This window comes from Empidonax traillii, unplaced genomic scaffold (assembly GCF_003031625.1).
Source record: "Empidonax traillii isolate 1590-97213 ecotype Southwest subspecies unplaced genomic scaffold, ASM303162v1 scaffold27:size3997909, whole genome shotgun sequence".
In the NCBI taxonomy this organism is placed as follows: domain Eukaryota; kingdom Metazoa; phylum Chordata; class Aves; order Passeriformes; family Tyrannidae; genus Empidonax; species Empidonax traillii.
In genome coordinates, this window is record NW_020955220.1 from 1,817,430 (window position 1) to 1,830,639 (window position 13,210).

At 51.9% G+C, this 13,210-nt stretch overlaps 1 protein-coding gene across 3 annotated transcripts in view; it reads right to left on the bottom strand.

Annotated features, from left to right (window-relative positions):
* The window catches only part of DNMBP (dynamin binding protein), a 33,637-nt gene extending 22,431 nt beyond the window's left edge, over window positions 1-11,206 (bottom strand). The window contains exons 1-5 of one of the 3 annotated variants that reach the window (XM_027908709.1): window positions 5,645-6,574; window positions 4,450-4,672; window positions 4,165-4,329; window positions 2,514-2,692; window positions 127-249 (exon numbers count right to left, since the gene is read on the bottom strand). In XM_027908709.1, the coding sequence (XP_027764510.1) occupies window positions 127-249; window positions 2,514-2,658 (268 nt within the window). In that variant the 5' untranslated portion in view covers window positions 2,659-2,692; window positions 4,165-4,329; window positions 4,450-4,672; window positions 5,645-6,574. Of the gene's footprint in view, window positions 1-126; window positions 250-2,513; window positions 2,693-4,164; window positions 4,330-4,449; window positions 4,982-5,644; window positions 6,575-11,142 lie in introns of those variants that run through there. The other 2 variants (XM_027908714.1, XM_027908722.1) reach the window with 2 other exon arrangements.
* Window positions 11,207-13,210: the final 2,004 nt, after the last annotated feature.

The window sequence follows — 13,210 nt, forward strand, 5'->3', positions numbered from 1 at the left end:
TGAGGTATTAGGAAGTCCACCTCTCTCTTCTGTCACTCTAGGCAGGATGCTGTGACTAGGTTCATCTGTCTGGAAGGACAGATGAGGCTTATGAGCTGCAAAGCAAAGGAAGGGAATGGAGATTACCTCTCTGCAATGATAAGCTCCCTGGCTCTTGAGATGTGAAGTCATTGGTACAAACAAGAAGTTTTTCTCCCTGCTTCAAAGGAGGAATATCCACAGGTTCAACAAAGCTGCTAGGAAACTGCCCTAAAAGGAGAAGCAGTTGTCAGCAATGAGTCTTTCCTGTAGCCCACCACTACCTCCATCCTCCTTCCAGATTTTGGGATCTATTCATCTCCTGCTAAAGGAAAATACTCATTTATCCTGGGTGCCTCAATAGCATGGGGGAAGAGGAATGAGTTTGGGAGTCAGGAATTCCTGGGGTTTTAAATGCTTATGAACTAACAGAGAACAAGAAACTTTGTGCCCTCAGATCACTCCAGGCAACTAACACACTGTTTTCATCATGGGGACTGTGCCATCAGCATGGAGCTTCTGGGAACAGACATACTAGGTTTCCTCTGCTTTTACTGCTTCTTTCCCAACTCAGATCCAGATGAGAATGAAGAAATCCATAGTGCTGGATTGCTGTTTTCTGACTGGGCATATCTACCTGGTGCTCCTGCCTCTATAAGGCTTGGCCCCTGTGCAGCCTCGGTCCAGAAGTCCGGCCACCACACTGAGGATGGCCAAATTGGTGAGTCACAGGCTCTGTCACAGCTTCAGCACTGCTGAGGCTCCAGGGACCTTCCCCACATTGCCATTCTGTGCACCTATTTCACCGTGACTCCCATTACTGGATGCCCAGCTATTCTGAACAGGCCTCAGCCAGGCAGGGCACAGCACAATTGTTGGCCATCACAGGATACCCCTCAGCTACTAATTTCAGTCCTGGAGCACAGGCCATGGCAGAGCCCACTGCAAAGGCCACTAAATTCACTCATTCCTATATAATGTGATGGAGTATGGGCTAGTAGAACCTCCAGCACTCCCTCTCAATGATCCAGTATTTTCTAATAAAACCTGGAAACACCATATCTTAGATATCCAGAGCTTAACACCTGATTTAGGCAGCTTGATGTCTGCCAGCCTCACCTGCTTCCTTCACAGTTTTAACCAGTTCTACCTCTTTTTCCATGTCTTAGTTTCCTGGTCTCTGGAAACAACATAATGCTGTTAGAAAGGAAGTAATGGAGTTAGAGTAATTATTCCACACTAATTATTTCAGACTAACGAATATTAAGCACCTTCACAGCTTCTATTCAAAAGTGCTTTTCCAATTCCCTACAACCTCAGCTTAGAAAGCTGGACAGAAAACTACAACAGCTGTTCCCAGAGAAAGCAGGAATGCAAGTGGGTTTTGAATTAAAGGTCATTAAAAATCATTTGGTTTGACTTCAGCACTTTTTTTTTTATCTTTGAGCTACGAAACACATCTGTTTACTATTCCTTAATAGCTTCATCTGCTTGAGAACAATCTCACCACAAGGAGACAAAACTGTGGTAAGAACCGGGTAGATGTAATTTTTGCCCACTGACTGTGGCAGCAGCAGCAGGATCAGGCACATTCATTCAATGTCACTTATCAGCGACATGTAGCACAGGAGAGAGAAGTCCTCTCCAACTTTGCTCCTGTCCATAAAAATGGACAGGAGCACAGACAGGCTCTCCAAACAGAAAGGCTGTTAGGAGAGCCCAGACTGCTGCTACAATAGCAGCTCCATCTCTGTACGCGGGGATGAAACCCCAGTCCCATCCTCCTACTGAAGACAGAGGCAGGCTTATGCTTTGAAGTGGCCTGGTCTTCCTCTCCTTGAGAGCTCACACATTCTCTTAACATCAGTATTAAGATGAGAAAGTGCTGCCTAAACAGACTCTGTTTCACTACAAGAATTTTGCTGCTTCAGAAGTTTCTTACACCCCTCCAAAAGTTTGAGACTTGCACACTACTTCAGGCACACAGATACTGATGGCAGTTTATGCAGGGAAATCCTTTGAAGCGGAAAAGAGGAAGTGGGGCTGAGTCAGAGGGCTTGGGGGGACACATGGACTCTATTGCTGCATCTCCAACTGATTTGACCTGACAAGGTCACTTGGATGTGGATCCATTTCCAGTCTCAGTGCATCTGTTTCCCGTCACTCCTTCCACTGTCACAGCAGGTCAGCACATAAAGTAGCCAGGAAATGGGCTGTCTCACCACAGAGAATGGAACAACCAGTATTGTGAAGCTCTCATCTTCTTAGAACTGACCCTCCACTAATCTCTCTCAAAAAACAACAAACAAGCTGTCAGAATAGCTGAGGCAAAGCTGGCAGGCAACCTGCACCCTAAGTCCCAATCAAAATCCCATGAAAGATTTACTAAATCAAATCAGGTCCTGCATAGTGCTGGCCAAGGGAAGGGGTGCTCATGGAGTGGACATTTAGCTGACACATCTATGGATTCAGGTGCAGACACTTCCAACTCTTACCTGTGACACCTTCCTTCTTGCCAAGGAGCCAGAACTCGTCCACCACGGCCAACACCTCGATGACATCTCCCACGAAGAGGGGCAGCTCTTCAGAGACACTGGGACAGAAATCAAAGACTGCCCGTACCACGGAGCCAGCCTCCATTGCACAGGGTCTGAAGGCGGATCAGTGCCTAAGGCTGAGACAGTGAGAAGTTTGTTAGTAGCCAGAAACACATGAAATTATCACATACATGCTCAGGAAGTAAAACCCTTCCTGAGTACAAGATGCATGGGAACGGGGTGTGGGGGGGGTCCTGTCCTGAGGTCCCCGACACCCCTCACCATATGCTGCAGGAGCCAAGGGTCTCCAGCAATGCACCCCTGTGGTCTAAGCTGCCTTGCCTGGCCCCTTTGGCTATGTCTGTAGGGCCATGTATTTGTGCTGCAAGGAGGGGAGAAGCAGCAAGAAATTTGGAAGTGAATTCCCGTCAGGAAGGAAGCAAGAGGAGGGGAGGAAGCTCAGCATTTCCCTGACATACAGTGCAGGGCTCTGAGCCCGCCAGGGCCGGGTGGGCAGACAGCCCCACCCACTTGCACATCCCACCACATGTGCTCCGGCAGGATGGCACAGGAATCCCCCTCCCCATGCCACCAGTCAGGGCCACAGGAACTGCATGCTGAAGCAGTGTCACACTTCTTGCCCAGCAAGAGAAGAGGCACAAAGTCCGCTGAGGCCACTCATGCCACCATCTTCTTCCCCACCAGTGAACTCTTCCCATCCCCACGTGGGCTGACCCTGCCTGAGCATCCTCAGACCTAACTAGAAATATCCCTTCTGCCTTCTAGGTACCAGGCTCAGTCATCCCCTGGGAGGTGTCACCATGGTTCTTGGCAGAAGCCAAGCTGAGATGAGGGTACAGACCCTGTCCAAGGCTCTGGGAGCCAAGGCTGAAATTCCCCCAGCAGCAGACCTGAAGGCAGGCAAAGACCTCCTCATCAAGGGCTCTGTCCTGGCTTCCCCCTTCCTCTGGAAATGGCTGCTGAACCAGGACACTATCCCGTACAATTTCTGGTTTTCAGCCTCCCCATCAAGGCAATACATTCCACCAGGGCAGCAGCAGTCCTGCAGATTAAGCTGCTAGTTCGCCTCTTCCCAGACTCCTTGGAATGGGAACCGAAAAAATTCATCCATCCAAAGCAAGCAGGAACTTTAAGATTATTCCTCATCATCAACACCTCAGGCCAGTGAGTGTTTGCCTACACTTCTTGTCCCACTGCAATTACAGACACAGGATGGCACTGCGAACTCCTCTCTGAGGTGCTTCCAGAGCCCTGCCCTCTGTGATGCTGGGATGTCAGCACTCTCCCCACCAGTCCCCTTGGCACAGGCTGCTTTTCTCCCACATCACAAGTAGAGTCCCTGCTCTGCCCATTTGGACTTAAATTCCCTAAAATGGGACCCAATGTTCTCCCTTCTCAAAGCGCCTCTAAGTGTACAGTGAATGATCACAGTCCAAGCACTGCCCAGCCGGTGATACCCATCCCTTAGGCAGCACGGCTTATCAAATCACCCTGCCCACCTAACAGCACGAAGAGCACAGTGACAACACGACAAAACACACGGGGCCCACAGGGAGCCCATTTCTCCATAGAGCCACACACAGCCCACCTGAGCCCTGGAGAATCAGGAGGAGGAGAAACTAATACAGAGAAGAGAAAACATCCCTGCTGGTGACGTGCAGCCAACTTCCAGTGAGAATGCCAGTGGGGGATTCAGCCAGGGAAAGGCTTTCTGCTGACGGGATCACTCTGTTTATCCAGTCCGACTCACCTCCTGGGAACAAAGCGGGTTTGTACTCAGCAGGAACAGCTTCCTCAGCATGTCCCTCCCCACCCCCAAGCCATGCCCCTGCTGCAGCCAGCACACTGTGCCCTGGCCCCTGTCCACCCTCACCTCTGCCGTCCCATCCGTTGCTCCTATTACTCTCCACTGCCTTCCCCATAGCACGTGGGCTCCTTGGGACACAGTCTGTCCCTTTGTCACCAGCTTTGTGCTGGCTGTATGAACAAAGAGCCCAATATCCAGCAGCCGACAGCACTCTGCCACCAAAAAGAGATGAATGGACTGGAGTGAATCAGAAGCACAAAGAGCTGCAGTTCAGGATAGCAGAAACCTACTGAGGCGGAAGGAGTAACAGTATTAAAAACATGACCATGTGGAGCAGGAGAAAAGATGGAAGAGCCATCAATTAGCTTGGGAATACTAAAGACCAGTAAGGATCCTCGGGCTGTTTGAGGTGGGGTGGCTGGGACGTGCTTCTGCATGCTGGGAACAGGAGAGCAGCAGCAACAGGCACAGCAGTAGCAGGCCCTTGTGGGTGCCCCGGGCTGCTCTCCACCCCTCAGACAGGCTGCTGACTTAGCTCAGGGTCCTAGGAATCTTTGCCATACTCTGAATATTCAAACTTCACAGCAGCACCGGACAAAGAGGGGAAAAGGCATTGCATTTTTCTGTCAAAGGTGTACTGTAAGAATGGGCTGAGGCATGCAAAGATTACAGCATGTGTGCTGCAGGACCAAACCCTGGCTTTGCTGCAGCCACTGTGGCTGAGGATATGGCCCTCCCACTGATCCTGCCCATGAGAAGAGGAGTGTCACTTCCTTAACACACCTGCAACCCTGGGGACTCATCATTAAAATGTGCAAGATTTTCCATCGAGACAGAAGACTGAGAGTGACAGGCAGGACTGCAATTGCCCCATCATGTATATATTAATTACAGTTATAATAAAACACTAATATATTCATGTCAAAAGCATTCCCCAAGAGGCAGCTCGTAAGAAAGTGTGAAGTAACTTCTAAAACTGCCAAAAAAAGAATCCCAACAGGCTCATGTTCCCTCAGCAGTACCAAGAAGAGCAGGATCACTCTCTGACTCCGTCCAAGTCTAGACAGTATGCCCCTGTATCCGCAAGCAGTGAATCAGTCTTGTGGGGTTTGCTTGCTCCATGGCAAGAATTAAACACAAAATATTATGTTTTCCGGGACCTTGGCCTTGTGTTACTCCATGCAGTGCTGTCTGCCAAATTTTCTACAAACTCCCACCTAGAGAAGGAAGCCTCCAAACATATTCCAGACTGGAAACTTACTGAGTCCAACTCTTCAGGCTTAATAGCAGGCCCGAGCTTCTCCCAGATCCACCCTAGATGTGGTGAAAACAAACATTCAGCAACAGCTCACGAAGAGGCTCCAGAAGGAAGAGCAGATTGCAGGGAGAGCAAGGCTCTGCCTGTGATCCCCAGTGAGTCATGGCTCCTGACAGCTGGCCAAGCACCAGCCCCTCTCACCTCAAGGATGGGTGATCCCTGCCTGCCAGAGGGAAGGAGGGAGGGCTCCACCACAACTGAGCAAGCTCAGGGATTTCATGCTGGAGGAAGTCAGGACTTCGAGGCGCAGGACTCCTGCCCCCACCCAGCAGCAGACCCGCATCCAAGGAGAGCCTCACTGTGAAAGTATGAAGTTGTGGTGGAGCAGCAAACTCACCCTGCTGAGAACACACGAGCTCTGTCTCGCTGCCTGATCCTGCACAAACCAGGTAACGTGTTCCTGGCGCCCAACCACAGCCTGCCGGGTGCTAAGCTCTGGGCTTGACACAAAAGCATTGTGCAGCAAGGCAGAGAGCAGATTCCCAGAGCATTAATCACCAGCCCCCAGCCTGCCTGCCTGCATGCTCAGCACACAGTAACATTACCTCCATGGAAGACTGCCTATCCCATTTTGCCATTAGCTCTTGGGTTTTGCCATTAGCTCTGGAGCGTGTCTGGTCCAGCATGGGTTGATGAAAAGAGAGGCCAGAACGAAATGACAGCTATTAACTCCGTTACAATACTGTTTTGAGACCTTAGGCACAGACTGGATCAAGTCACCACAGCCAAGAAAAGGCATTTACACACTGACTGACAGCTTCTTGTATCCCTCCTCTCTTTTGGCAGCTGAAATTGTGCAGAGTAAGAAATCTCAAATAACGGACTCACCAGCATCACAAATAATTGTCAGGCCCTTGCTCAAGTACCATCATTTAGATGGAAGTAGGCCTACTAAATCCTTGCTGAAGCAAGGATTTCAACCACTTAAGAGATAAGGCAGCAACGTGAAGGCTGATTACAAAAAGTATTAACAGCCCTAGAAAAAGGAGATACCCAAGGGGTTTGAAGATAGCTAATCCAGTGGTATTCCCAAAGGGCTGCTCAGATCATGAGATAAAAAACAGTAACGGATGGATGCCACAAATTAGCAGCAAGGCAACCAAACTTAGCAGGTGCTATCACCCCTTGTTTTCCCTCTCAATAATACATTTCAGTTTCTCACTGAAGAAGCAGCACTGACTATGGTCAGTACGACAGCACTATAACTGAAAAACTCGTGTTTCACCAACAGACCAAAACGTGCCGTGTGGGCTTCCACAGGCACACTGTATTTGTACAAGAGGGACAAGTGGATGCTTGTGCAGCAGATGTCTCAATCTCTTTAAACACCTTACAGCCTGCATGAGCAAGAGACCAGGAATGGGTCAGACTCAAAGAAATGTACAGAAAACAAGCTTGTCACAGAATGATTAGAGAAACTAACATTAAAAATATTAAACAAATACCACCAGTGATATTTTTTTTTAAATGAACCCCCCCTGCATTTCACCTACATCTTTTCATGCCTCCTTCCACTCATTATAGCTTAATGTCTGTTCACTGGACATGCAGTCCACTCCCAGAGACGGAGACGCCCCTCAGCCCTGTTTAGTGCTCCCTCAGGCTGATGCATCTGGCTTTGACAAGAGATACGCTGCAGCTCTCACTGCGCTCTTTCAGGATCAACACACAGCACACAGTGGGAGGGAAACAGGAGTTACACTTGGCTTCACACACCATTGTGTCAAGAACAGAAGCTTACTAACTATGTGCTGAGGCATTTCTACCTTTTTCCTCTGTTCCTCCCCATGTTCACCAAATCTGGACAGCCCTCCTTCCCTCCTCCATACCCCACTGCACCTGTACAGCCTGCACAGTCCTCATCCACACTTCTAGGCCAGGACATTACCCGCACTAGCATGCCCTCACTGCTCTTTGCCAGCCTTCAATGCTGTCGCCACATGCGGTGACTCTCCCTGCTCACAGCAGAACATGTTGCTCTGTAAAGCTCCCCGAGGTCCCTGCACATTCCTGGGTGGAATAAACAATACCCCTTTGAGCCAAGCTGCCTGGGCCCCAGCTGGAGATGTTGCCAATGCAGGGACTGCAGCTCTGGCAAACTGCAGAGCTGACCCTATGAATCCCAACAACAGACGATGCAGCAAGCAGGACAAAAATCCAACTAATGGTGTTGAGGAGAGGAGCCTTCTCCCACCAGGGAAATGCTGATCGCTGCAGCTTCTTGTTAGGACATGCTGCTTGTCTCAGCAGATCCCCAAGAGTCCCCCTGCTGAGCTTCACACAGTGGGAAATGAGATCTCTTCTGCACTCCACCTCTTAACCCCATATGGCTCCCAGGGGGAAGAGGAATCTCCTCACTTCAAAAACAAATAGCCTCTTTTGCTTTGTCTCTGACCTGATATACCAAAAATCATTGAAATTAATTCATCTGGGATCACCAAGCCTTCCAGAACCGAGACTACCAACAGCAAGGGCTGCTTAAGCAAGCTCTGGCCTCCCACCACACGTGGTGGTTTGGGGTATTTGCCATGGGAGCTCTGCCACGTACCACACAAGTCATTCAAACCACTGCTTCTCTCCAGCTGGGCTCTGGCTGTCACAGTGTTCTCACTGGCTCCATTTCAGGACGTGGCTGAAGGCAGGCTGGTGGTGTTTGTGGGGGTGTGGCGTGGGGAGGAAGGAAGAGGGGCTTGTGCTGGACCAGAAGGCAAGCAAATGAAAGTCATCTGGAAACTAGAACACAGCATCAATTTTTAATGCAAAGCAGAGCACCTTGCCACAACATGCGAGCAAGACGACTGTGATGGAAATTTAATCTCTGGCACTGGGGACCTAAGCATGCAATGACCAGAGCACCAGCTTAGGTGACAAGGGTTTCCCCAAGTGCTGTATGGAGTGGCTGCACACACCTTACAGACCCTGTTACCAAGTCCTGTCTTCTCTCACCCCAAGGTGCACGGTTGTCTCTCCTACTGTTTTTTGTAGACAGACTAAAACAATACAACTTAGAAGAAGGAACAGAAAAAACCTCAAGAGCAGCAACACTTTTGCTGTGCAGTACCCGTGGCTGGGCTCCTGGGGGTAAGTAGTATACAATTACAAAAGTAGTCATTGCACCCTGAGTACATGTCCAAAACAAGTTGAACTGGGGCGACAAGGACATTCCTTAACACTGCAGCACTTGATTTTGCACCCTGAACAATATTCTTCAAGATAACTTTTGGGCAGAAGCCCATTATGATGCACTGATTGCTGGGCAGGGAGTCCAGAAATCTGGAAATTATTTAACTTGGAAGCTTTGCTCTTAACCCACCATCACTCCTGTTCTGCACTGCCTGTTATCTCCAGAGAACCTAAAGCCCCAGCAGGGACTCTGCTGATACCTAGACCTCTTCCTTTCAGAATCCTTAGGTGCTCCTGCGAAGGAGGCAATGCATTTTACTTCCTAACAGAAAGTTTCTAAAGATAAGACAAACTAAAAGCTGTGTCACTTAGAAGTGGGGTTGAGCAACTCTTAGAATGTGATTAGAAATATACTTTTGCTGGAGGATGAAGGGAAATTACCAGTTAAGGTAGTGAAGTGCTAAGGTAAGCACAACTCAGGCTGTCCCACCCAAGCTCATATCACCACTGTCACAAAGTCTGTCTGAACAGTCACCCACTGCAGGGACACCTCACCTGCACTCAGAACCCTGAGATGTCACACAGCCATACCTCCCATGATGGCTAGCAGAGGCGGTGCTCTGCAAAGCTTTGAGCGTCACTCTTTTCCTCTGCCCTACTGCTCAGTTCCTCCCATCCTATTGCCATTATTAACAGATTTAAAAACTGTCGTACATTTGTACCAGTTTTTAATGTCACTGCTAATTCTAAGCGGAGCAGCTGGAGAGAGAACGCAAACCTTTGGCCTTGGCAGAGCAGAGGATTTCACGAACAGAACAGCAGTGGCCAGCTCAGAGACGTGGGCATTACTGGCGCTACGGAGGGCCTCTCACGCAAGCAGGACGCATTTAGACACTGCCCAGCACGACTCGCAGCCAGAGTGAGTCAAGATGAGGGGGCTGATGGTGACGTCTTGCAGCACGGCACAGAGGCTGTATTTGGCAAAGCATCTGCAAAACTGCAAATTCTGTATCTCTGAACTCTTTCAAACAGAGGAAGACAGAATCGCAATAGAAGCAAAGGAGAGGATGGCAGAGGCAACGGGAAAGAGAGCCTTTTCAGAAGAAACTGAAGGTTATGGAATTATGACAAACCTCAAAACAGACGTTAATGTTTATGACACAGCTAAAGGCTTCCTATGTACTAGGACAAGGACAACGAGATGTGAAAGGACAGAGGTGGGGGGAGCACTTCAGACACCAGGAACAGCAGCAGAGGTGTTTGAACCCAGAGGCCAAATTGCATCAAGGACAAGATCAGCTGAGGCACTGCTTAGGGTCAGCAAAATGTACAGCAAAGTAGCAGCAGCTGCCTCTCAGAGTGTGCTGAGGGTGACCCAAGCCTAGATCCCCTGGCAAGGCCACTGGAGGAGGCACCTCCAGTTCATCTCTGTCAAAGTACAAAGTGGCTGTGTCAGGCTGAGAGCTATGCAAGAGGGATTTGCATTTGCTGGAATGAAAACAAACAGGGAACTCACACAAGTTTCTCTTCTCAGGCTGGCTTAGAGTGGATGGCCTCAGAAGAGGATCTGGGAAAGGCACAGGCTGCAGCCTGGAACTTCTGCTATCTGTGTACAACCACCTGTGCCACCCTTCACCAGAGCTACCATTCCAGGCTCCCTGAACCAGACCACTCTGGGATGCCCACACTGTTTCTAAAGTGTCAGGTGCTCCCTTACAACCAGCTATCACCAGCTGCATGCCTGCCTGGTGGGTCGCCACCCGGGTTGACACGCTTAAGACGCGCTTAATAGACGGCAATCCCAAGGGATGCAATGTGCGGGGCAGAAGGGCGGTTCCCGCTGTGCTGCACAGCTGCTCCGTGCCGCCGAGGTGCCCAAAGTGCTCCCAGGGCAGCATGGGCGCTGCGGGATGGAGCCGGCGGGGCACAGCGAGCGCACAGCGGGGCACCCAGGGCCGGAGAGCCACACGGTGCCCAGCCCAGCTGCTGGGCGAGGAGAGCGCACCCACCCGAGCTCGCAGCACCCCCCGAACCAGCTGCACCTCAGCCAGGGGCACCCGCCCGCCGGGCCGGGCAGCGCTGCCCAGGGCAGCCCCACGGCACACAGCAGCCCCCGGGGCGGGCAGGGCTGCGGGCTCGGCCAGGCGAGCGGGTGCCGGGGCGGGGGCCGGGCCGCGCCGAGGCCCGGCGGAGGCACAGGCCGGGCGGTCGCGGGGGCGCGCAGGGCGAGGGGAGCCCGGCGGGGCAGCGGCCGGGCCGGGCGGCGGTGGCGGGCAGGAAGCGCCCTGCCGACCCCGGCCGCTCCAGCGGGTCCCTACCTTCTCCCGGCCCGCTCCGGGTGCCGCGGCCGCTTCGGCCCTGCGGGTCCCGCTCCCGCCTCCGCCCCCCCTGAGGCCGCCCAGCCCCGCCCGGGCCCCAGCCGGCCCGGCCCCCAGCGCCCGCCCCGCCGCCCGGCCGCCTCCGCCTGGCCCGGCCCGGCGTGGTGCCTCCGGGAGGCGGGGCTGCTCCGCGGGGCTGGCCCGCAGCCTGGGCAGCCCGGGGGCCCCGGGTGACGTGGGGACATCGTCCTTTTTGCAGCATCGCCCGGCCCCAGCCTGCCAGGCGTCTCCCCCACGGGGACAGCCTGACGCGGGACACAGTGCCCAGCGTGGGTGCCGGGCGCGGGGACACGGGGTGCAGCCAGCACCGTATCCCCCAGGCTGGGCGCGGCACCCGTGCGCCCTGCACCGTGCCAGGCTGCTGGCACAGCACCCGAGAGCCCGGCGCGGGGCATGGCAGGCAGCCGAGAGCTGCCGCCTCGCAGACACACCGGGGCTCCCCTTCCCCGCTGTTGCCTTCTCCTGGGAATCTCTCGCTGCCTTGTCGGCCTCAGCTTTGGCAGCAGCTGACGAGTGGGTCTACACTGCCCATCTGGTGCAGGCTCAGCTTTGCTCCTAGCAGCTAGCTTGGCTGCTTGGATACACTGTAAGATAATGCCAGAGCACGAAGATGAAGAAAAACAAATAGGTCCCCAGCAGAAATCCGTGGCAGGGAGGGACAGTTTGTGTATCACAGAGAGTGGGGCACACTAAGTACAGGAGGTCCTGCACTGGTTTTCCTGGCAGGCCAAAAAAAGCCTCCATGTCCCAAGGGACACCATCCCTCAGCAACCCACTGTGAAACCCAGAGTCTCTCAGCACCACTGAGCAGTTATCACAGTTCGGAACTTGTTTGTGCATTTAGTTACACTTCACCATAGCAACCACAGAGATCCCAGCTTGACTTGCCACCAGCCAGGAGCGGGTGTGCAGAGCACGGTGCCCGCACGCCGTCAGAGTCGTGTTAGTGCATGCACAGGCTGGGCGCTGACTCCCCGTCTGCTCTCCTAGGGGGGAACCCACACTGCTGGCGTTGTGTGGTGACTTTGGCAGGGGGCCTGAAGCTGCACAGGGAACTGGGTGCTCTCTCTTCCTCACAGGTACTGGTGCCTGTAGACAGTTTACTGGTGCTGAGTATTGGACACCAGCATCTACCACAGGGCTCTAGATGTCCTCTGACCCAAAATTTCTACTGCTCTTACCTGCCAGGGAAAGTTTTGAGCTTTTTTCATCATTGCAATTCCTCCTGCAGCCTTTCAAGTCACTGCCATGATCCACTCTCCTTTGCTGACATCCCTGTCAAAATTGCCCTGCTCTTCATTGAGTTTAGTTATTTGTATTTTCCCATTTTCTGCTTCCTCCATGCCAACTACAGAAAACAGAAGGCACCTGTATTCCTGCTTCTCTCAGGATCCTCACAGTTTTGCTTAGAAGAGTTTTGGTTCATTTTACTGGGCCGGGCTTCACTTTGTTTAAATGTTTTTCTAGCATCTGCATACAGTTCTGTTCCCCTCCTTTCAGAAAGGGTAAAGAGAATGAAAGAAGGTTTGGAGGCAGGCAATAAGGATGTTCAGTGATATGGAACAAACTGTACAGTGAAAAACTGTGTAGGCTGGGACTCTTCATCTTGGAAGAAGGAACACAGGGTAGAGAATAGGTCTACAAAATCATGAGTGGCCCAGAGAAGATGGGGAGGATTGATTATTTGCTGTGTCAAACCTGTCAACTGCTTCTACCTTGACTGGAGCCTCAAAAGCACAGGAAACCACTGTGCTGCAGGTGTTGTCCAAAGGTTTAGTGCCCTTTTTAGCCTACATCTCTTGCTACATTGGGGGCGAAGTTCATGGCAAGCCTTTGAGAGGCGTGCTTAAAGAGTCCTGCCTCAGAAATATTTTGTGTTTTCACGTGGAGAGCTCAACCACCGCCAAGTGGAGCTTTACCAAATTGTTCAACAGAAAAATATTCAGAGCTGGGAGGAGAATGAGCTGGACGAATCTCAGCCTAGAGAAAGAGTCCTCCAGAGGGTTGT